This window comes from Halteromyces radiatus, assembly GCF_025201355.1.
Source record: "Halteromyces radiatus strain CBS 162.75 chromosome Unknown BX664scaffold_3, whole genome shotgun sequence".
In the NCBI taxonomy this organism is placed as follows: domain Eukaryota; kingdom Fungi; phylum Mucoromycota; class Mucoromycetes; order Mucorales; family Cunninghamellaceae; genus Halteromyces; species Halteromyces radiatus.
Genome location: NW_026251689.1, coordinates 1,112,160 through 1,131,858, shown reverse-complemented (window position 1 = coordinate 1,131,858; position 19,699 = coordinate 1,112,160). Strand labels below are relative to the sequence as shown.

General features: G+C 33.5%; 6 protein-coding genes across 6 annotated transcripts; 2 read left to right on the top strand and 4 right to left on the bottom strand.

Annotated features, from left to right (window-relative positions):
• Positions 1-149: 149 nt before the first annotated feature.
• On the top strand, positions 150-4,582 carry BX664DRAFT_312993 (ATP dependent DNA ligase domain-containing protein; the record flags this gene model as incomplete). The annotated part of the gene is made up of 22 exons (XM_051542613.1): positions 150-311; positions 411-545; positions 636-760; positions 839-1,067; positions 1,147-1,316; positions 1,410-1,505; positions 1,620-1,705; positions 1,776-1,811; positions 1,892-2,075; positions 2,137-2,264; positions 2,337-2,430; positions 2,519-2,733; positions 2,802-2,891; positions 2,965-3,028; positions 3,112-3,157; positions 3,235-3,325; positions 3,398-3,520; positions 3,607-3,712; positions 3,794-3,899; positions 3,983-4,320; positions 4,377-4,459; positions 4,545-4,582. 22 exons carry the CDS (start codon positions 150-152, stop codon positions 4,580-4,582), a joined length of 2,745 nt encoding a protein of 914 aa, XP_051401339.1.
• Positions 4,583-4,740: 158 nt separating this feature from the next.
• On the bottom strand, positions 4,741-6,318 carry BX664DRAFT_378576 (P-loop containing nucleoside triphosphate hydrolase protein). The gene is made up of 6 exons (XM_051548834.1): positions 6,210-6,318; positions 6,016-6,127; positions 5,822-5,928; positions 5,645-5,746; positions 5,361-5,556; positions 4,741-5,271 (listed from the first exon to the last, which is right to left on the bottom strand). Exons 1-6 carry the CDS (start codon positions 6,287-6,289, stop codon positions 4,840-4,842), a joined length of 1,029 nt encoding a protein of 342 aa, XP_051401338.1. The 5' UTR covers positions 6,290-6,318; the 3' UTR covers positions 4,741-4,839.
• Positions 6,319-7,091: 773 nt separating this feature from the next.
• On the bottom strand, positions 7,092-8,283 carry BX664DRAFT_328397 (60S ribosomal protein L18ae). Its single transcript, XM_051544596.1, has 2 exons — positions 8,255-8,283; positions 7,092-7,756 (listed from the first exon to the last, which is right to left on the bottom strand). Exons 1-2 carry the CDS (start codon positions 8,261-8,263, stop codon positions 7,238-7,240), a joined length of 528 nt encoding a protein of 175 aa, XP_051401337.1. The 5' UTR covers positions 8,264-8,283; the 3' UTR covers positions 7,092-7,237.
• Positions 8,284-8,464: 181 nt separating this feature from the next.
• On the top strand, positions 8,465-12,314 carry BX664DRAFT_357378 (P-loop containing nucleoside triphosphate hydrolase protein). Its single transcript, XM_051547950.1, has 15 exons — positions 8,465-8,683; positions 8,769-8,817; positions 8,891-8,936; positions 9,015-9,264; positions 9,338-9,549; positions 9,641-9,742; positions 9,857-9,974; positions 10,053-10,200; positions 10,281-10,399; positions 10,507-11,111; positions 11,173-11,292; positions 11,347-11,446; positions 11,526-11,700; positions 11,795-11,969; positions 12,062-12,314. Exons 1-15 carry the CDS (start codon positions 8,479-8,481, stop codon positions 12,101-12,103), a joined length of 2,466 nt encoding a protein of 821 aa, XP_051401336.1. The 5' UTR covers positions 8,465-8,478; the 3' UTR covers positions 12,104-12,314.
• Positions 12,315-12,655: 341 nt separating this feature from the next.
• BX664DRAFT_328394 (uncharacterized protein) lies at positions 12,656-15,356 on the bottom strand. The gene is made up of 4 exons (XM_051544595.1): positions 14,748-15,356; positions 13,441-14,606; positions 13,215-13,353; positions 12,656-13,119 (listed from the first exon to the last, which is right to left on the bottom strand). The coding sequence occupies exons 1-4, from the start codon at positions 15,181-15,183 to the stop codon at positions 12,818-12,820; spliced, it is 2,043 nt and encodes a 680-aa protein (XP_051401335.1). The 5' UTR covers positions 15,184-15,356; the 3' UTR covers positions 12,656-12,817.
• A 588-nt stretch (positions 15,357-15,944) lies between these two features.
• Positions 15,945-18,588, bottom strand: BX664DRAFT_348135 (major facilitator superfamily domain-containing protein; the record flags this gene model as incomplete). Its single annotated transcript, XM_051547567.1, has 9 exons — positions 15,945-16,186; positions 16,259-16,419; positions 16,534-16,621; positions 16,685-16,923; positions 17,009-17,148; positions 17,209-17,271; positions 17,470-17,681; positions 18,106-18,327; positions 18,477-18,588. 9 exons carry the CDS (start codon positions 18,586-18,588, stop codon positions 15,945-15,947), a joined length of 1,479 nt encoding a protein of 492 aa, XP_051401334.1.
• Positions 18,589-19,699: the final 1,111 nt, after the last annotated feature.

Here is a 19,699-nt window from a genome sequence, read left to right as displayed (position 1 = left end):
ATATAAAAAGAATAAGTAGCCATGCTGTCACTTTTTGTGGTGGGGATCTTTTTTTTTTCTTGATTTTGTTGAATTTTTTACTCCGTCTTTTTTTTCTTTTCACCTTTTCTTTATACATTATATTCTTTTTCTTTATAGTATTTTTGAAAATGGGATCCCCTTTATTCATTCATGTCTGTAAACTTATGCAGGACATCAATGAATCTCGTAGTGCTGAAGATAAGAAACGAATGGTTGGTAAATTCTTTTATGGTTGGCGACAACAATGTGGTGATCAATTTTATGGACTGATGCGTTTACTATTGCCTCAGGTAGTTTTTTTTTTTTTTTTTTTTTTTTTTTTTTTAAAAAAAAAGAAACTCTTGTAAAATGTTATTTATTTTAAGCTTTTTATTTTTATTTTTTAATAGTTGGATAGAACAAGATATGGGATCAAAGAAGCGAAATTGGCTAAAGCATATATCGATTCACTGGGTTTAGGAGCTCAATCTGAAGATGCATACAATCTCTCAAAATGGAAATTACCTTCAGTGTCTAACAAAATGGTATTAAAAATAACATTTATATGAGATAATCATTCATTTTAATCTCTCTCTTTCTTTTTTTTTTTTTTTTTTTTTTTTTTTTAATATTAGAAATCATCTGGTGACTTCGCTTCAATTGCTTCTGATGTTATTGAAAGAAGATCTACCGTGACAACTCCGACTCAAACTGTTCAAGATGTCAATGATTTATTAGATACATTAAATCGATCTGAAAGGTAAAAAAAAAAAAAAAAAAAAAAAAAACACGACTTTTGTTGTATGTGAAATATATTTATATTAAATTTATGTATTAGTGATGATAAGAAGAAATCGGATATCTTTAAATATGTGGTCAATCACTATACTGCATTTGAACAACGTTGGATCATTCGTATCATACTCAAGGACTTAAAAATGGGCATGTCTGAAAATTCTATATTTGATGTCTATCATCCTCAAGCACGTGAACTCTATAGTGTCTGTAGTAATCTCAAGAAAGTATGCGAAGACTTACGCAACCCAACCACAAAACTAGGAAAAACGGTAATAAAGAAATAATATTAAACACAATACAAAATGACACATTGACTCAATCTATACTATTTTTATATATTTTCTATAGACAATTTCTCTTTTTAGGCCATTCAAACCTCAATTGGGATTCAAGGGACAGATCAAGGATTGTGTACATGTTAAACATAATGGTATATTTTATATAGAAGAAAAAATTGACGGAGAACGTATGCAGATGCACTATGAACAATCAACTCAAAAGTTTCAATGGTACTCAAGGTAAATCAAATGATCATTCTCATTTCTATTTGAAGCATTTAATTTTTAATTTATCTATCATGTTTTATTTCTTCTTTATAACAATAATCGTAGAAAAGCAACGGATTATACGGATCTTTATGGTGCAAGTCCTACTGAAGAAGGGAAATTGGCGGCCGAAATTGTGGACTCCTTACAAAAGGCAAAAAGGTATATATTTGACCAAGTATGATAATAATGACTTGATTTACTTTTCTATTTTTTTCTTTTCTACTTCTTCTTTATATATATATATATATTATTATTATTATTATTATTGTTTAGTTTGATTCTGGATGGTGAGATGGTAGCTTATGATCCTAAATTGGATGTGTTCTTACCTTTTGGTACCTTGAAATCTTCAGCAAAAGGTAAGATGGATGTCCTTTTTTTTCACTTTTGTATACTAAAAAAAATTGTATCCGTGTCTAATTCCTTTAGATGACTCTTTGGAACTTGATAAGGCTCGGCCTTGTTGTAAGTAGTTATTACTATTATTGATCTTGTTAGACTTGTAATAATAGGTTAGAATTAACTGATATGATACTTTATTCTAGTCATTGTATTCGATGTTGTCTTCTGTAATGGTTCCCCTTTAGTGGATTATCCTCTTTCTGACCGTCTTAAAGTTCTCGAAAGTTTGGTGAAACCGAGAAGGGGTTATATCAATATATTGGAGCGCAAGGAAAGAACAACAGAACAAGATATACTGAACGAAATGAATAAAGTGGTTGAACAACGGTAAGACCATGAAAGTAAATATTTAACTACAAATATATTAACAGCTATTTTGTTATAATAGACAAGAAGGTATTATGCTCAAGAATCCTGGTGCTCGATATGAACCTGGTGAACGAAATAAGACTTGGATCAAGATCAAACCAGATTATTTCGATTCTCTTGGTGAAAACTGTGATTTACTTGTGGTTGGTAAGAAACTGAAAACGATAATTGTTTTATTTGAAAATATTGTTTTTTTTTTTTTAACTAAAGAATGAATAGGAGGAAAATACGGAGCTGGACGTCGTGGAAACAAGATTGCTCAATTCATGTGTGCATTACGGGATGATCGAAAACCTGCCTCTGATCCACCTCAGTATGATTTTTTTTTTTTAAAAAAAAAAGAGGAAAACCAATTGTTTTATCGAACTTAATTTTTCTCTCTCTCTTTTTCTCTATTATAGTTTTGTATCGTTTAGTATGATTGGTACTGGTTTTTCTTTTGATGAAATTAAGGAATTTGGGAAATTCTTTCAAGATATTCGAAAATATAATCCAAGAAATCTCCCTTCATGGTTGGATCATCCGGAAAGATCAACGGAAGCTCCTGATGTCCTGGTGAATGATTATCGTAATGCTGTGGTAATTGAAGTCAAAGCTTCTGAAGTTGTATTCTCACGTAAGTTCAAAGAAGATATATATATAAAGAAACCTTTGTTAATACATCCGATTTTATTGTTTATGTAGAAATGTGGGGTGCTGGTGCTACTTTGCGATTCCCAAGATTCATTCGATTCCGTCATGACAAATCATGGAACGATTGTATGACCTATTCAGGTAAAGAAGAAGAAAAATGGATGAATAGAGACCATATATGGTATTGACTCAATTTGGTAATGATCATCCATAGAAATTATGCAAGTTCGACGAAGTATTGAACACAAAACACAAACCTATACACAAAACGATTTCTCGTAAGTTTTTTTTTTTCTTTCTTATCATAGATGTTACTAGTGAAGGTCATGGAACTAATGAACTTTTTTTTTTTATTTTTTAGGTTTAATGTGACCAAGAAGCAGCGAAAATCACCATCACGGCCTATAGTATGTCATTATCATTGAATAAATGATACACAAGGATACAGGAATGTTTCGATTAATATATATTTATATATTTGTAGAAAACACCGTTACGTCTTGCATCAAGCCAACAAGGAGTGGAAACCGGACATATCAACCAAGTGTCCACTTTGTTTGGAGATCTCAAATTCTGTAAGTTAATACAAAAAAAAAAAAAAAGGAGACTTGTATAACCTTCTTAACTTCTTTACTTTCAATTTTTAGATGTGATTAATGGCATAAACAGTGTTATCACAAAATCTAAATTGGAATACATGATCAAAGAAAATGGTGGAGACTTTAGACAAACGGATAGCAATGTCGACTTTGTGATTGCTGGCAAACATAGTAAGTCATTGGAAAACATAATAGAATTGGTGATAAACAAATAATGTATATGATTTCAAACTTATTATTATTATTATTCAATATAGATATACGAGTGGACAGTTTGATTCATCTTAAAACGTGTGATGTTATTCTTCCTCAATGGATTCTGGATTGTATTGAAACGCAAAAGCTCATTCCTATTGCTCCCAAGTAAGTGCCAAAGAAGAAAAAAAGAAGAATAGAATATATGGTTTGATCGACATCATCTCTAATCTGATGGAATTTATATAGATATATGTTATTTACCACTGACAAGACTGAACAGGAATTTATGATGAGAATGGACAAGTATGGAGATCCATATACGGAGGATGCCACAGATCAAAGTTTGAAAGAGGTGAAAAAAAAGGAACAAAAGGCTCAGATATCAAAGAGATGGATCCTAATTCCTTTTTTTTTTTTTTTTTTTGGGTATGTTAGATATGGGACATTATTCCAAGCACAGCAACGGTTAAGGATGTGGATGAAATACGACAACGATATTTTAGTAGTGATGGTATCCCTGGCATGTTTTTCTTTGGTGTACGTGTCTATTTTTATCCTCAACCCCAAGATCATAATACGAACAATGATAGTAAGACAATAACATGGGTCCAACAACAACATCAATGTGATATATTCAAGAGAATGTCATTTTTGATCCGGTTTTATGGTGGAACTATAGTCATGGATGAACGAGACAAAACAATCACCCATGTTATCATGCAGGAAGATGAAACTATGGAAATCATTTCAAAGGCGACAAAGCAATTGATAACGTAAGTTTTGACTATTATGATAAAATACTTGACTGATGTACCACTTTTATATATAGGGATCCGATCAACCCCCCTTATTTTGTGACGACAAAATGGATTCAACAATGTGTTGATAATCAAACCATCATCGATGAAGCTCGTAAGTACAATTGCTTTATTTTATGTGAGAGAGTGTGTGTATGTGTCATTATTTTAACCATGTTACAATTTTGAACAATACATAGAATACGATGTCAAACTTCCAAGCCGGTACCAGATATAATCTTCATCATATCGTCTTCTTTTATATATGTAATATTTATTCCTTTTGCCACAGTTTCATTAGTTAGCAACAATTGTACATCCCTTTCTCATTCATCTTTAACTTGTCATTATATGTATATATCAATAAAACACCAAGTCAGTTACCCTTATCCAATTAACAGTATGTAAAGTATATGTATTTATTGTGTGATGCGGAAGAATACGATATATATAAGATATAAAATAAAAAAAGAACATAAAAAAAAAACCACTAAACTATGTCTTTGAAGTTTTGACTTGACAAAGTTTGGCAACAAGCCCAGCTAACTGTAACAGACTTTGATATCCATCCATAATTCGCATGTGGACAAATCCAATTTCTTTCAAAAAATCCAATTGTAGTTCATCACCCAATTCATCAAAACTTTTCACGACTCGGAACATGGTGGTGACGATATCCAATGATGAATAGCCCTTCAAGTAAAGTTCACGAACGATATCACCAGCTGCACGTACATTACCATCAGCACATTGTTTCATCATTGTTTGAATCAGTACAGGATGAGGACGATCGCAAATTTTGAATACATTGTCCCCATTAACATGTCCAAACCCATAAAATGCTGATTGTAAGTTGTTGATGGCTTGTCGCATATCTCCATCTGCTGTAAAAATCAAAGCTTCCAATCCATCATCAGTGACAGGTACCTATGGTATATAATGTACAAAAAAAAACATTTTTTTTTTTTTTGAATACACCATCATTGATTCGTTTTTTTTCTCTCTTTCTTTCTTACATGTTCGGCAGTACAAATTTCTTGTAATCGTGCTAAAACTTGAGATTCTGAAAGTTTGGTGTAGCGTAAAGTGGCACATCGTGATTGAATGGGTTCAATGATTTTGTTGGACTGATTGCACGCCAGCGCGAATCGCGTTGTATTTGAGTAGATTTCCATTGTACGACGCAAAGCTTGTTGTGCACCACCCGTCATACTATGTATATATAAAGTTAAGAAGAATGAGATGGATAATTTACTTCTTCATCAATTGCCTATCCTATTTTTTTTTTTTTTTTTGTTACCTATCAGCTTCATCCAAAATGATAATCTTATGTCTTCCAGGAGGTAAAGTCACTTTTTTTTGTGCAAAACTCTTGATTCGATTTCGAACGACATCAATACCTCTATATCCAAAAAAAGCATATGGTGAATTCAATATCATCGAATATATCTTGTATCTTTTTTGAGGGGTGTTATACCTGTCATCAGATGCATTCAGTTCTAATACAGCTTCCTTGTATGCAGGTCCTAATAATTCATGAGCAAGACAAAGAATACTTGTTGTTTTCCCAATTCCTGGTAAACCCTAAGAATCAAATAGATACGAAATAAGCAAAGTCGTAGGATCTAAAAGGGTAAGATACATTTTATGGGTATATTTTTTTTTTTTTACCGTCAAGATAATATTAGGCATGTTGCCATCACGAGCGATTGCATTCAAGCGAGCCACTGTTTCTTCATTGCCTACCACGTCTTTGAGAATAATAGGTCGATATTTTTCTACCCTACAAGATAAAAGAAAAAAAAAATATTAAGATCAAACCATTTGTTTATATCATTAATGTCAATTTGAGTCGATTTACTTACCAAGGTAAGACATAACTATCGTCTTTGACACCAGAAGAAGAATCAATGTCCATTGGAGCAGCAGTTGTTGCAGAGGCCATAATATATAATATATATATATTTATATGTATGGACGATCCAAAAAAAAAAAAAAAAAGGAAAAGAAAGAGGAAAAAAAAAAAGTACGCGACCTGCTCGAAAAAAAAAATGAAGTACGCAGCTGTGAGCTCAGTTTCGAGCAATTTGGCTCCGCACCCTCTATTTAATCATGCCTTTCTTTCGTCCTATTAGTTAAATCTATTATTATTTTTTGCAACTCGCTCAAAAATGATCAAACATAGATGAAATAATTTCTCTTTCATTTGTGTTAATGACAATTTATACTTTAACTCTCAATTTATAGAGTAAATTAAAAAATAAAAATGTCAATATCATCATTTCTCATCCAATAATGATCATCGTCCCATAAAATGATCACCATTGGATTCCTCTCAAAAAAGTAGCCTAATATCATCTAATTCCATTTTATCACTTATCCTGCCAGATAATGTGCAATAAATACTCATCGATTTTTCCAAAAATTGCCTGATGACCCCTCGACGATTTTTTTTTACAGCCAAAGTTTGGCTGAGGAGTTCCAAATTTTTGGCTGTAAAATCCAAAAACTGATCCCATTTTTTCATCCTGCATATAAGCTTGGAATCAAACTTTTGTCTTCTCTTTCTCGCTCAAAAGTCATCACCATCATGCCAAATTCGAACACAAAGTAAAACAAACCCATTTTCTTTCATTTGACTTACAGAAATTACATAGATTGTCATTGCAGTTATAGAGTAAATTAAAAAAAAAAAGATCATCCATTCGTCATCCTTCTACCCAGTCATCATACACACAAAGAATCATCATCAGCATTATTATCATCACACACATATAATCACAAGATAGAATCCATGACAACTAACTCTTTGAATTTTGATTTTTTTTATTTCTTAACAAAAAGAATAATAAAGGGACAAGTAAAAAGAGAAGATTTACATGACACTAAGTTCCTAATAGAAAGTGGAGGGACGCTTGGCTTGGAAGAGAGAGCGGTGAGCCTTTTGAACACGTTGGAGACGATGAGGCAAGGGGAAAGCAAGCTTGGGAGCCAACAATTGCTTAATGTATTGACGACGGACATCGGCCACAGCGATTTCAGCGACACGGATGATTTGAATGTTGCCGAAACGAGAACGGTGACGAGCAGCCATATCTTGATAACAGGTAGAAACAGCTTCGACACGGGACATACCACGGTATTCCTTGTACATGTTGTGGGTGCCAGAGCGAGAATCATAACGGAGCCACACACCAAAGTTCTTGATTTGTTCAGGGCGCTTTTCAAAGATTTCATTGACAGACACGATTTCACCAGCAGTCTTCTTCACCTTGCGAAGCTTGGCCAAGAAATACCAGAAACGAGACTTGGCAACAACATCATTAGGAGCAAAGATACGCATACGGTAAAGCTTAGGAGTACGGTCTTGCTCAGAAGGGAGCTTGCGACCCACCACTTGATATTCGTGGAACTAAATCATAAAAAAAAAAAAAAAAAAAATCAGATGTCATGTTCATTCATCCTAACGTAACATAGAAATATAAAAACAAAAGGAGGTTGAAAAAAAATGAATCTGGAGGATGACAATGTGTTGTTGAAAGTAATGGTTCGTAAATGATCATCATGTTGTTATATTTAATCCAATTGTATGCTGTGTTCGAATAGTATCAAGTTCACGTAATAATCAAGAGATGAGAATAATTGATGTTTTAGTTTATCGTCGTTACATATGAATAATAAAGTGGATGGATGGATGAGAGAGAGTTGCTCTTGCTGATTAAATTAGATGGATGGATGGATGGATGGTTGATCTATATATTCATCCATCCATTATTCAAAATCATCGTATCGAATCGTAATATTATCGTATGTTGTTTTTTTTCGGTCTAAAAGATGTTGTCCTATAGCATCCTCCAGTAATCATCGATCTTCTTTCCTTCCAAGTTATAATTTTCAATTTGTAACTTACTCTAGCCATGATAACTATTATGAAAGAGAAGGAAGGAACCCAGCGGAAAAAGGAATTCGATTTCTTTTCACCCTTCCCTCGTCCCCCCCGCAACAGGTCAAATTTGGAAGCATTGACTTGTTTGAGACTCCGGGTTCCGGGTGCAGCAGTGGCTGGGCTTATTTCAATATCTGTTTGTTTTTTTTTCTGTCAATTCCCTTTCTCTTCATTCTTTGTTAATCACCATGCATAGATCCAACAAAGCAGGTGGGGGATCTCAAGGCCGTTTGTCAAGATCCTTGGAATTCAAAATCGCCAAATATTTTACACAATACAAAGAACAAGGCAAAAATGATTGGACTTTGGTAACTCTTGTAGATCATGTTCAAACTGTTGATAGCTCATTACGACGTATGAAAAAACGACAATTAGAACAAGCTATTGAACGAGGTACAGAAAAAAAAAAAGACGAGCAAATATTCCTTCTTTTTCTTTTTTACTAACTCCCTTTCTTTGTATTTCTTTTTATGATTAGTGTTAGAAAACTTTGACCCTACTCTATCTGATGAAGAAGACGAAGAAGAGTAATTTTTTTTTCTATATATATATTTTTGAACCATAGTGACATTGAAACTCACGACCTTTTTTTTTGGTTAGACTAAAACTGTCCGTAGATGAAGACGATCATGCTGACTATGCTATAGTAAGTAAAAAAAAAAAAATTGCTTGATTATATCCCAACCTACTTGTCAATATTAACCGTACACACTATTCATTTTAGCCTGCCCAAGACAACAATGCCATGAACAAGTCGGTTACCAATTTATGGAATATGCACAAACCAAGTTCATCACAGCCTAGCTCGCCTGCTGCGACCACCAATACCATCACTTCTTCGGTAAACGAGACTTCAACTGATACGAGAAATGAAACTGCAACCACGAATGAGGGTGCGACTATTGATGATACAAAATTAACTGGGAAACGACGAATCAAAGGATCAGGTGCTGGTGCAATTAAAAGACAAAAAGGTATAGGAAAAAAAAAGATGGGAAACTTGATATAGAAAGAATGTCTAAATATTCAAATATATTTGTTTAATAGCTGAAGGACGTGAAGGTGCTTTTATTCCTAATGCTAAGCTATCCGATCTTGGTGGTATCGATCAATGTATTGAAGAAATCATGGAACTTATTGCGATGCCTTTGGCTCATCCTGAAGTATATATTCATACTGGTGTTCAACCTCCTCGTGGTGTCTTATTACATGGTCCTCCTGGTTGTGGTAAAACTCGATTAGCTCATGCCATTGCTGGGGTAAAGATAAAAAGAGATAAATCAAATTATTATGATTATTGGGTTTTTCTTCTTTGGTGACTTACTTCTTTTTTTTTTAATTCCTTATTAGGAATTACAAGTACCTTTCATTAATATTTCGGCTCCTTCCATTGTATCTGGCATGTCTGGTGAATCCGAAAAAAAGATCCGAGATGTATTTGAAGATGCAAAGGTAAAAAAAAAAAAAAAAAAAAAAAAAAAAGACAGAAAGGAAAGAATAAATGAATATCGTATACGATATTCAAACTTATAATGCATTTTTTTTACTACCATTATTTACTATTAGGCAAGCGCACCTTGTCTCCTGTTTATTGACGAAATTGATGCCATTACTCCAAAACGGGAAACAGCTCAAAGAGAAATGGAACGACGAATTGTAGCACAATTATTAACCTGTATGGATGGTAAGTATAGAAGACTGTATATGTATATTTCGATTATATAGTTACCATATATTCTTTTTATTTTTTTTTTTTAATTAGATCTCTCGTGGGAAAAGACCAACAACAAACCTGTTATGATCATAGGTGCAACCAATCGTCCTGATTCACTGGATGCTGCTCTTCGACGTGCTGGAAGGTTTGATCGTGAAATCAGTATGGGAGTACCAGATGAAAAAGCTCGTGAAAAGTAAGGATATAAAATTAAGTAGAGAATGGAATGTTGAAATGTGGAGAAAGTCAAGAAAATTAATATATAAACTTATGTAGGATCTTATCAGTATTGTCAGGCAAATTACGGTTGGAAGGTGACTTTGATTTCGCTGAACTCGCCAAAGCTACTCCCGGTTATGTAGGTGCTGATTTACAAGCATTGATCACTACAGCTGGTGTGTGATTGCAGTCAAAAGAATTTTCAAGCATTTACGACAAATATCCCTGTCTCAGTCACGTATGAATTCCCCTCTCTTGGTTGACGACAATGCAATGGACATAGATGAAACATCTGCAACGGATTTGGTCACCAGTATCACAAATGCGAATGAACAAGGCGAGAATGGGACTAATTCGATAACTACTACAATGGGACAAGAAACTACGACTTTACAGCCATCAATCATACCCAACAACACTGATGATAACAAAACAACAACTGAAGACAAAGCGATCAAAACAACAACAGTAGAGGAATTCGAATCACAATCAGCATTAGAACAACTTCGGGCGATCTCTGAGTTTATCCAGTCACACAAAGAACCATTATCACCAGCTCAATTGGAATCATTAGCAATTACACAAGATGATTTTAAGATTGCATTGACCAAGGTACAACCATCATCCAAACGAGAAGGATTTGCAACTGTGCCGGATGTATCATGGGATGACATTGGAGCCCTACAATATGTACGTGATGAATTACGAATGGCGGTAGTAGAACCTATCAATCATCCCGAGTTCTTTGAACGTGTGGGTATCACATCACCTGCCGGTGTATTATTATGGGGTCCTCCTGGTTGTGGTAAAACTTTGTTGGCGAAGGCTGTGGCAAATGAAAGTAATACCAATTTCATCTCTGTGAAAGGTCCAGAATTATTGAACAAGGTAAATATAGATAATAATATGAGAATGATCGTAACTGAATCTTCTTTTTTTTTTTTAATAGTATGTTGGTGAAAGTGAACGTGGTGTACGTCAAGTATTTGCGAGAGCAAGAGCATCTGCCCCTTGTGTGATTTTCTTTGATGAATTAGATGCATTATGTTCTAGACGAGATGATCAACAGGTAAATATTGAACAGAAAAATGCAATAGTACTTATTTTTTTTTTTTGTGGATAGACTGATTCATCAGCTCGTGTAGTCAATACATTACTTACCGAATTAGATGGTGCGGAAAACCGAAGTCAAGTCTATGTGATAGCAGCCACCAACCGACCAGGTAATAAGAAAAAAAAAAAAGGGGGGGATGTGGACCGAACCGAGAAATAAAACTAACGATGATACTTATCTAATTTTAGATATGATTGATCCAGCTATGCTTCGACCTGGACGGTTGGACAAATTATTATATGTAGAATTACCTACTCCTGCAGAACGATTAGATATTTTGACCAAATTGACCAAAAATACTCCATTATCATCCGAAATCTCCTTACGAACTGTTGCCGATGATGAAAGATGCGAAGGCTTTAGGTAAAACCAAAAAAAAAAAAAAAAAAAAAAAAAAAAAGAACTATCTATTTTAGGATCTTTTTCTCATTGACTTTTTTTTTTTGTCCTAAAATAGTGGTGCTGATTTGGCATCTTTGGTACGGGAGAGTGCCGTAGCCTCTTTAAGAAGCAAGTTTTATCAACATGGTGTCACTGTATTGGACAAATCTGCTAGTGCTGATGACATTTTCGTCACCATGGATCATTTTAATACAGCCTTTACCCGAGTCTCTCCTAGTGTTTTACCTCACGTAAGGCTGACCATCATCAAAAAAAAATTCATGATATTAAAAACATTCTCTTTTTTTCGATTTCTATGGATTCTGTTCATGCAAATATGTAGGACAAACGACAATACGATAAGCTTCGACAAAAGTTTGGATAGGACAATGATGACTCTACTCTGTGCTTCTTCAGCATCATTATTTTTCAACTTTTTTTTTTCTATTATGATTTTTATCGTGCATTTACCTCTATTTTTTTTTTTTTTTATTTCTCATCCATCCATTACATTGAACTTAGAATATTATTAGATTCATTCACAAATACATATCTCTTCTTTTAACTTAATAAAAATTATTTCTACCCAATGAAAAGGTCAATAACCAATGACAATGGTATTTTATCCAAGATATTCTACTGTATAATAGATTGGCTGCGTGATGATACGACCCATATAATGTAATAATACTCACAGTCGATAGCATCGATAACACGCATTATACGGGTTGAAAATCTATAGGTCCAACATTCACTATCGAATCCTCAGACGTGACAGAGAGTAGAAAGATCACTTCAGCGTTTATAAGTGACATTTAGAAAAATCTCTTCAATCTGCTAATTCTTTCAACCACCTTTCCATTTCCATGTTACCCAACCAACAATCAATATAAGTCATAACGAGAAATTTGAAAAAAAAAAGATGAATGTACATAATGTTGCTTTTCTTTATTTCATATTTATGGATATATAATAATGAAATGTATATAATAAATAAACAGAGTGATACAGGAAAAGATAAAAGTAAGAAGGTATATACAAAGAAATAATAATAATAATAATAATAATAATAAAGGAATCAGAGTAGTAAAAAATGAATTCAATCATCAGCAGACCAACCCCAGGAAACCACAAAACTTATGGCCAAGAGTCCAATGGATGAATGGTACACTGAGGAAAATGCGACTGGATTGTTCAAGAGATTATCGGACGTATAAGGTAATGATGACAAATGAGAAGAAGACGAGATCATGGCACCAGTTAGACAAGCTCCCACCATAGGCCCTACATAACAGAATAATGTAGACAAGATAGCTCTTTGACAGATACGTTGTTGATCCGACCATACCAAAGTATTGACTCTATCTGAAGCCACTAACCAAGCCAAATAAAAAACACCACCTAAAAAGATTTGAAGATTGAGTATATATAGGTATATGATTTGATAAAATTATTGATCGTAAAAACTGATATTTTTTTTTTCACCAATTACTTACTTGATAGGAAAGGAAGTAATAAAGATGCAATCATCGTGATTTCATTATCGGATTGAAGCCATAAATAAGAGAATGAACAGATAATCAAGGTGGCATGAATAAGCGAAGTCATCCCAGTAAAATTGGTACCATGAATCCACTAACAAATATATATAGATAGAAAATATATTCAATCATTAACTTATTATCTTCTTTTTTTATATTTTTTTTTTTTGTTTTTTAGTACCTTTGTCACTGTTGTCAAAAGCAAGATTTCAGATAGAATAATACAGGATCCAGTCAAACTAATTAAAAACATGGGCAAATTCAAACAGACATATAGATAAACAAGTAAAAACATTTGAAGCATGGCCGAATCGCACCCTAAGAGGAACATTGTCAATTGAAGTGAGAGTAATTTCCAATTATCTATAGGAGGTGGATTGATCAGAAGAGGTCCGGATAAGGATGGAGTAAAAATATTTGCCATATTGGCGGTGGCTGCTGCAGCTGCTGTAGAATATCGAACAGATCCAGTAATATTGCTAGTGCTGTTAGTGTTGCTTTTATTGTTGAACCAGGACATGATGAATGGAAGCATGGCGATCGAAGGCATGTCAGGTGCCGTAAATGAGAACAATGCCAATTCATATGAAGGAACCGTATCCCAACAAGGTGTCAAGGTATATTGTTGTTGTTGATGATGTAAATTGGATGATCTATCGTCATTGTTGTTGTGCACATCATCATCATTCACTGGAGAAGAAACAGGATCATAAGAGTAAGTTGTATTTGTATTATTAAGTCGGCGTCCTGACCAAAGAGTTGAATTGAGCCATGATGACAAGAAATTAGGAGGGTCGATAGTAGGATTCATCATGGTTGCACCGTAGGATGATGAGGTACCATTATTGTTGTTGCTATTGTGAATTGAGAGCGGAGTTGTTGTATAAGAATAAGCTGATTGAGAGCTTGTGCGGCTTGACTCACGGATCAGCGAAGGATGACTTGTCATACGTTGTACCATACTAGCATCTTCTTCCGAGATATGGGATAAGGGTTCACCAAAAAGACTGTAAGGTTTGTAAGGAGCAAAATAGGATGGCATTAGTAATAGATCAGAAGGATTTAGTACTGCATTCTTCAATAACCAAGGGGTCGAAGGAGTCAAGCCCAAAGAAGTAGGATCAGACGGCATGGATTGGATCTTGAAAAGAGCTATTAGGCACATGACACATACGCCAAATGTAATCATACCAGTAAATAGAGGAGCAAGAAGATAAGAAACTGTATCTCGTTGTTCATCATCATCGTCATCACTGTCAGCAGTAAAAGTTGATAAAAGAAAACAGATCAATCCAACCATACCTGTCAAGCATACGACTGTCCATTCCGACCAGGAACGATGATGACCTATTTGTTGTTGTTGTTGTTGTTGTTGTTTGTTTTGTTGACGATAGTGGGAAAAAAAAAGACGCATAAACACAGATGAGTACATGATATTCCGAGAAAATAGATGACATAAACAAAAAAAAAAAAAAAAGGAATCCTTACCGTAAAAATACATTCGATATTCACCCCAGCTTTTCAAAATGACACTTTCGACCAAAACACCCAAAGAAAGATAAAAAGAACCAAAGAGAGTCAAAGAAGCCAAAATGAGATACCAATAATAAGAAGAAGGAGATTTGTCGACATTCGTCATCCATGTTGAGTAAGAAGAAAGGATGAAGAAAACCAAAAGAGAAGATATACCGACCAAGATACAAAACAAAGTTAAAAAAATGCTGTAATGACGAGAAAGACGATCGAAAAGATAGATAATAATATTATTGGCCATCCAACGTACCATGTAGAGATAAGCCATAAGTAAACCTATTTGGAAACATGACAAGTGAAGAGACAGTTGAAGATAGAGAACAAAATATAACCAAGGCGTTCCTGTCAATGCATTGGCCATGGCGAGTAAGTTGGACCATGGTAGCTCCATTGAGATTAGTTTGTTTGTTTAAACTGGTGTCAGTCTTGTAATGTTGTGGTGATTTTGGATGTTTTCCAACCAAAAACCTAATGCGGTTAAAGGTACAAACAAAGAAAGGAGGAAATATTATTACAATAGTATAAAAACAGGGAGTAAGAAAGAAAAAAAATAAAATAAAAAAAAAAAGGGAAAGAAAGAAGTGAAATTTTAGAAAAAAGGATTATTATTCACCGTGTTGAAACCCAGAAAAGTGACACAGCCTAATTCCATAATCCAACATCCTTAGTTTGACTTTTTAGATAAGAAAAGCGTGATCAAACATTTTTGACAATAGTATATTATCACAAGGACATTTTATCAATCAGGAAACGAACTGACATAAAGTCAATTGATGATGATAAGGGAAAAAAAAAGAAAAAAAGAAAAAAGAGAGAGAGAGTGAAAAGAATAACAATATCATGACGCATGAACGTATTTTATAACAAAACACAATAAATAAATAAATAAATAAGAGAGTTGATGATTGAACTAAATACAATTTCCATGGATGAATAAAAAAAAAAGTTGAAAAAAAAATAAAACACGAAAACAAAGCTATACTAATAGGAAAGTGTGAAGGCGTAATTTTCTAGTAAAAAAAAAAAAAAAACTATATAAGCGTATAATAGAAAGGAATAAAATATTGCGTATATATCAAAAAAAAAAGATGATGATGATGATGACGATGAACAGTGTACAAAGAATAAGATAAGGTCAAGAGAGCAAATAAATCATATCTTTACAAATACACCACGCTTGAGCTTGAATTTCAAAGACACAGTGACAGCTGCAGAAAGAACAAAGGCAAGACCAGTAAATAGTTGTTGAGCAAAGAATGAATTCTTATCGGTAGCTGTTTGAATAGCACCCGCCATTGAAGGACCTAATCTTGCAGCCGTCATAAAAAAAAGGTATAAAGAAATCCCTGATGGATATCTTTCCATTCCAGTAATAGCTGCAGTGATAGGGGCCACTATAAAATAAGATAAAAAGAATATTATAAGACTCATCATCCTATTTTTTTTTCTTTTATGACCGAACTTACATAACGAGAATACAGCACCGCTCATAAATCCGTAGGTAACAATAAATATCATCAATGCTGCATAGGAAGCCGCAAAAGACCAAATAAACAATGAACTCATTCCACATACAAATAGGAATATAATATCGATATTGACCACACCAAGATGATCACCCAAGTAACTATTAAAAAAAAAAAAAAAAAAAAAGAGGTGGATCAGACATTTATCTTTTTTTTCATGCATGATTGAAATAAGGGAAAAGCATCCAGTTTTGGTAATCATTACATACCCCGACATGACTCGACCAATCACATTGACTGCAGAAAAGACAGCGACAAGTAGTGAACCTTGAGAAGGAGTTAATCCCAATTTGGTTGCATGAGCTACGTTGTAGTAAGAGAGAAAGATAAGTATCATCAAAAAAAAAAAAAAAGATGGTGACTTACATGGAAGAAAAAATGCAGGGATAAAATAAGCCATCATGCTCAAATTACCAGCCACACACCAGATAACGAACTTGGAGTCTTTACAAATACTGAAATCAACCACATCACTCCATCGAATAGATTTCTTGACCGATTCCAATTCAGCTTTGTTATTGAGTGATGATTCCTTTTTTTCCTTGAGTAGTACTGTAGAGATAAGACTAATGGCGAAAGATATAATACCAAGTACTCGATAACACCTATGATTCATCCAAAAAAAAAAAAGATAAATATGAATATTGATATACAACCGATGATCATCAATATTAAAACTTGATACTTTACCAGGCTCCACCAAGGTTTTCATTCAATTCGTTCATCAAAAAAGGCATGATCAAACCACCAACACCGGATCCACTCACCATGACACCCATTGCAAAACCCCGTCGTTTATTGAACCATTGTGGAGATAAGGACATGGAAACCTAGAATTCATAATATTAAAGTTATCATCCAGTCAAAATTGTAATGTTTTTTTAACTTACAATATAAAGTAAAGCTGCTCCCATTCCATGAATCAAACTTTGTGTCATGTAAAGGTGCCAAACCTAATCATAAATAGAAAAAAAAAAAAAAGAAGATGATGAGTGTATCTAAAATAAGAATCCTATTATTTTCAGCAAAAAAAAAAAGTATTCGGAGTGTTTAGTCTCATCTCCATAGTAACACAAGAGAACCCTGATATTGATAAGGTAATCCAGCATATCGAATTATTTTTTTTTTTTTTTTGGAACCTATTTTTGTACCTCTACCGAGAAACTTGCCAAGATCAAACCAGCTGAAGTAAGAATAGTACCAATCAATAAAACCCATCTTGGACCAATTGCCGAGGTGATGATTTGACTGATGGGACCCATCAGACCACAGAAACTAAATCCAATTGTACCCACAAACGAAAGTTGAGTTGAATCCACGGAACCCTTGAAGACTTGTCGGTCATAGTAATCTTGCATAATCCCTATATGCAAACCAATCATATCGTTCGACGGTAGATCACGGAAGGTGCAAATGAGGAAAAAAAAATATAAATACAAATATGTAAAGTATTATTAGTAAGTAAAATAAAAAAAAGCTGTCATCCAATCGTTCATAGAGATGACGATGATGATGAAGATGATAGTGGTGATGATGATGGTGATGATGATGGTCATATGTAATGTATATATTTGCTTTACCCCTAAAGAACCAAATAAAAAAAAAAAGTAAACGTGTATAATATATATAGTTGTGTGAGAGAGAGAGAGAGAGATAAAATAAAAAATTGAGTTAGTATCCAATGTTGTTTTTTGTTTAATATTAATATTTCCATCGACATGATGATGAATGATAATACATCATAAATACAATAAAAGAAACTTACCAACTTGATAAAGTACTCATACTAATGGCTTGAGCAAGGAATCCACCTAATAGAATAAGCCATCGATATGGATCTTCTTTTTCATCTTGATTATCATCGTCGACGACTGTTGTTTTATCAAAATCATCAGTTTGTTGTTGAAGCTGTTGATCCTTATCATCTCCATTAGTGATACTTGTTGATTTTTCGTTTTTTTGTGATAGATAACCTGAATCGGATAATCGAGCTAATAGTAATCGATATACTACAACAAAAAAAAAAAAAAAAAGAAAGTGATGTGAGTCGGAGTGTTTTTAAGAGGGAGAATAGAAAGGAAAAGGAGTATAATGATTCAAGGATAAAAGAAAAAAAAAAAGTGCATATAACGTATAAAATGAAAAGAAAATAATTTACATTTTGAATGGGTGACAAGAGTACTATCGACTGTGGTATGACTTTCTGGATAAAGGGTAGTCGCGTCATCTTCACCGACTTGATGATTGGATAACTCGATGGTTGGATACATAATTTTGTTATTATTGTTGTTGATTAAGATGATATTAACGATATTTTTTGTTGTTGTTGAAGATGATTCTTGTAAAGTTGATATACAAAAAAAAAAAAAAGGAAGTGATTCTATATGGATGATGTATATATATTTTTTGTTGTATATAAATGATGAATATGTCAGGGTTAAGATTGGGGGAAGTAGATTTGAAAAAAAAAGTGAAAGAAAAATGTAAAAAAGGTAGAAAATCCCAATAATGAAAAATTATATACGTAATTCGAAAGAAAGAAAGAAAACGAAAGAAAAGAGAAATGTTTTTTTTCTTGTTTAGGATCTAAAATTATCAACTACTATTACGAGTGGCAGTTTTTTTTTTCCGGTGCTTTCACAGTTTTTATACTAATTATAATTCTGCAAACAAGGAGGTTACTAAAAAAGAGAAAAAGGGGAACGGGGAGAACAAAGGAATTTGTTCACTTTCACCATCATCACCATGTGTGTAAAGAAGGACCTCATCGCCTTAAAGTGGTCTTTTTTTTTTTTTTGTTGAGATGATGGTTAATATGAAGACGCAAAAATTCTTGCATAATCCATAAATAAATCAAGATCTCCAAGTTCTAATGCCTAAAGTAAATCATATATGTAGATATTGACATCATCATCATCATCATCATCAGATCAGATCTTCTTGATAATAAAAAAAAAAGAATAAAGAAGAATGATGGATCATTATAGGATTTGATTCATTTTCTTAGTTGCTTTCTATTTGAGGCAATGGTAAACCTCGAATTTCAATCACCGTTTAATGTGTCTATAGTTCAAGGAGTCTGTTTCTTTTATATCCTCCCCCTTGCTTTGAACAAAATACCAAATAAAACAACTAAACAAATATATATATATAAATATCGTATCGTCTTCCTTTTTTTTTTTTTCTTACCCAGTTTTGGATGATTTAGATCTAGGCGAAACAAACTTTGAATATATTTTCCAAATCCAATCAAATTCAAATGAATCATTGTTATTATCATTGCGCGTTCGATGATGATAATGCTACATTTTCCCCTCTTTTCCCCTTTTTCTCTCTTTTCTTTCTTTTCTCCTCTCTAGAAGGAAATAAAACGAAAGACAA

What these genes read in the sequence shown, in the direction of transcription:
- BX664DRAFT_328394 (XM_051544595.1), bottom strand. Translation starts at nt 15,183, where the DNA reads ATGGAGCTACCATGGTCCAACTTACTCGCCATGGCCAATGCATTGACA. An exon ending in ATATCGAATGTATTTTTACG is followed by an intron (nt 14,607 to 14,747) that starts GTAAGGATTCCT and finishes AACAACAAATAG; the next exon opens with GTCATCATCGTTCCTGGTCG. An exon ending in ATTACTTCCTTTCCTATCAA is followed by an intron (nt 13,120 to 13,214) that starts GTAAGTAATTGG and finishes AAATCTTTTTAG; the next exon opens with GTGGTGTTTTTTATTTGGCT.
- BX664DRAFT_357378 (XM_051547950.1), top strand. Translation starts at nt 8,479, where the DNA reads ATGCATAGATCCAACAAAGCAGGTGGGGGATCTCAAGGCCGTTTGTCA. An exon ending in ATCATGCTGACTATGCTATA is followed by an intron (nt 8,937 to 9,014) that starts GTAAGTAAAAAA and finishes TATTCATTTTAG; the next exon opens with CCTGCCCAAGACAACAATGC. An exon ending in AGCAGCCACCAACCGACCAG is followed by an intron (nt 11,447 to 11,525) that starts GTAATAAGAAAA and finishes ATCTAATTTTAG; the next exon opens with ATATGATTGATCCAGCTATG.
- BX664DRAFT_378576 (XM_051548834.1), bottom strand. Translation starts at nt 6,289, where the DNA reads ATGGCCTCTGCAACAACTGCTGCTCCAATGGACATTGATTCTTCTTCT. An exon ending in TGCCTAATATTATCTTGACG is followed by an intron (nt 5,929 to 6,015) that starts GTAAAAAAAAAA and finishes TTTGATTCTTAG; the next exon opens with GGTTTACCAGGAATTGGGAA. An exon ending in AAATTTGTACTGCCGAACAT is followed by an intron (nt 5,272 to 5,360) that starts GTAAGAAAGAAA and finishes TATATACCATAG; the next exon opens with GTACCTGTCACTGATGATGG.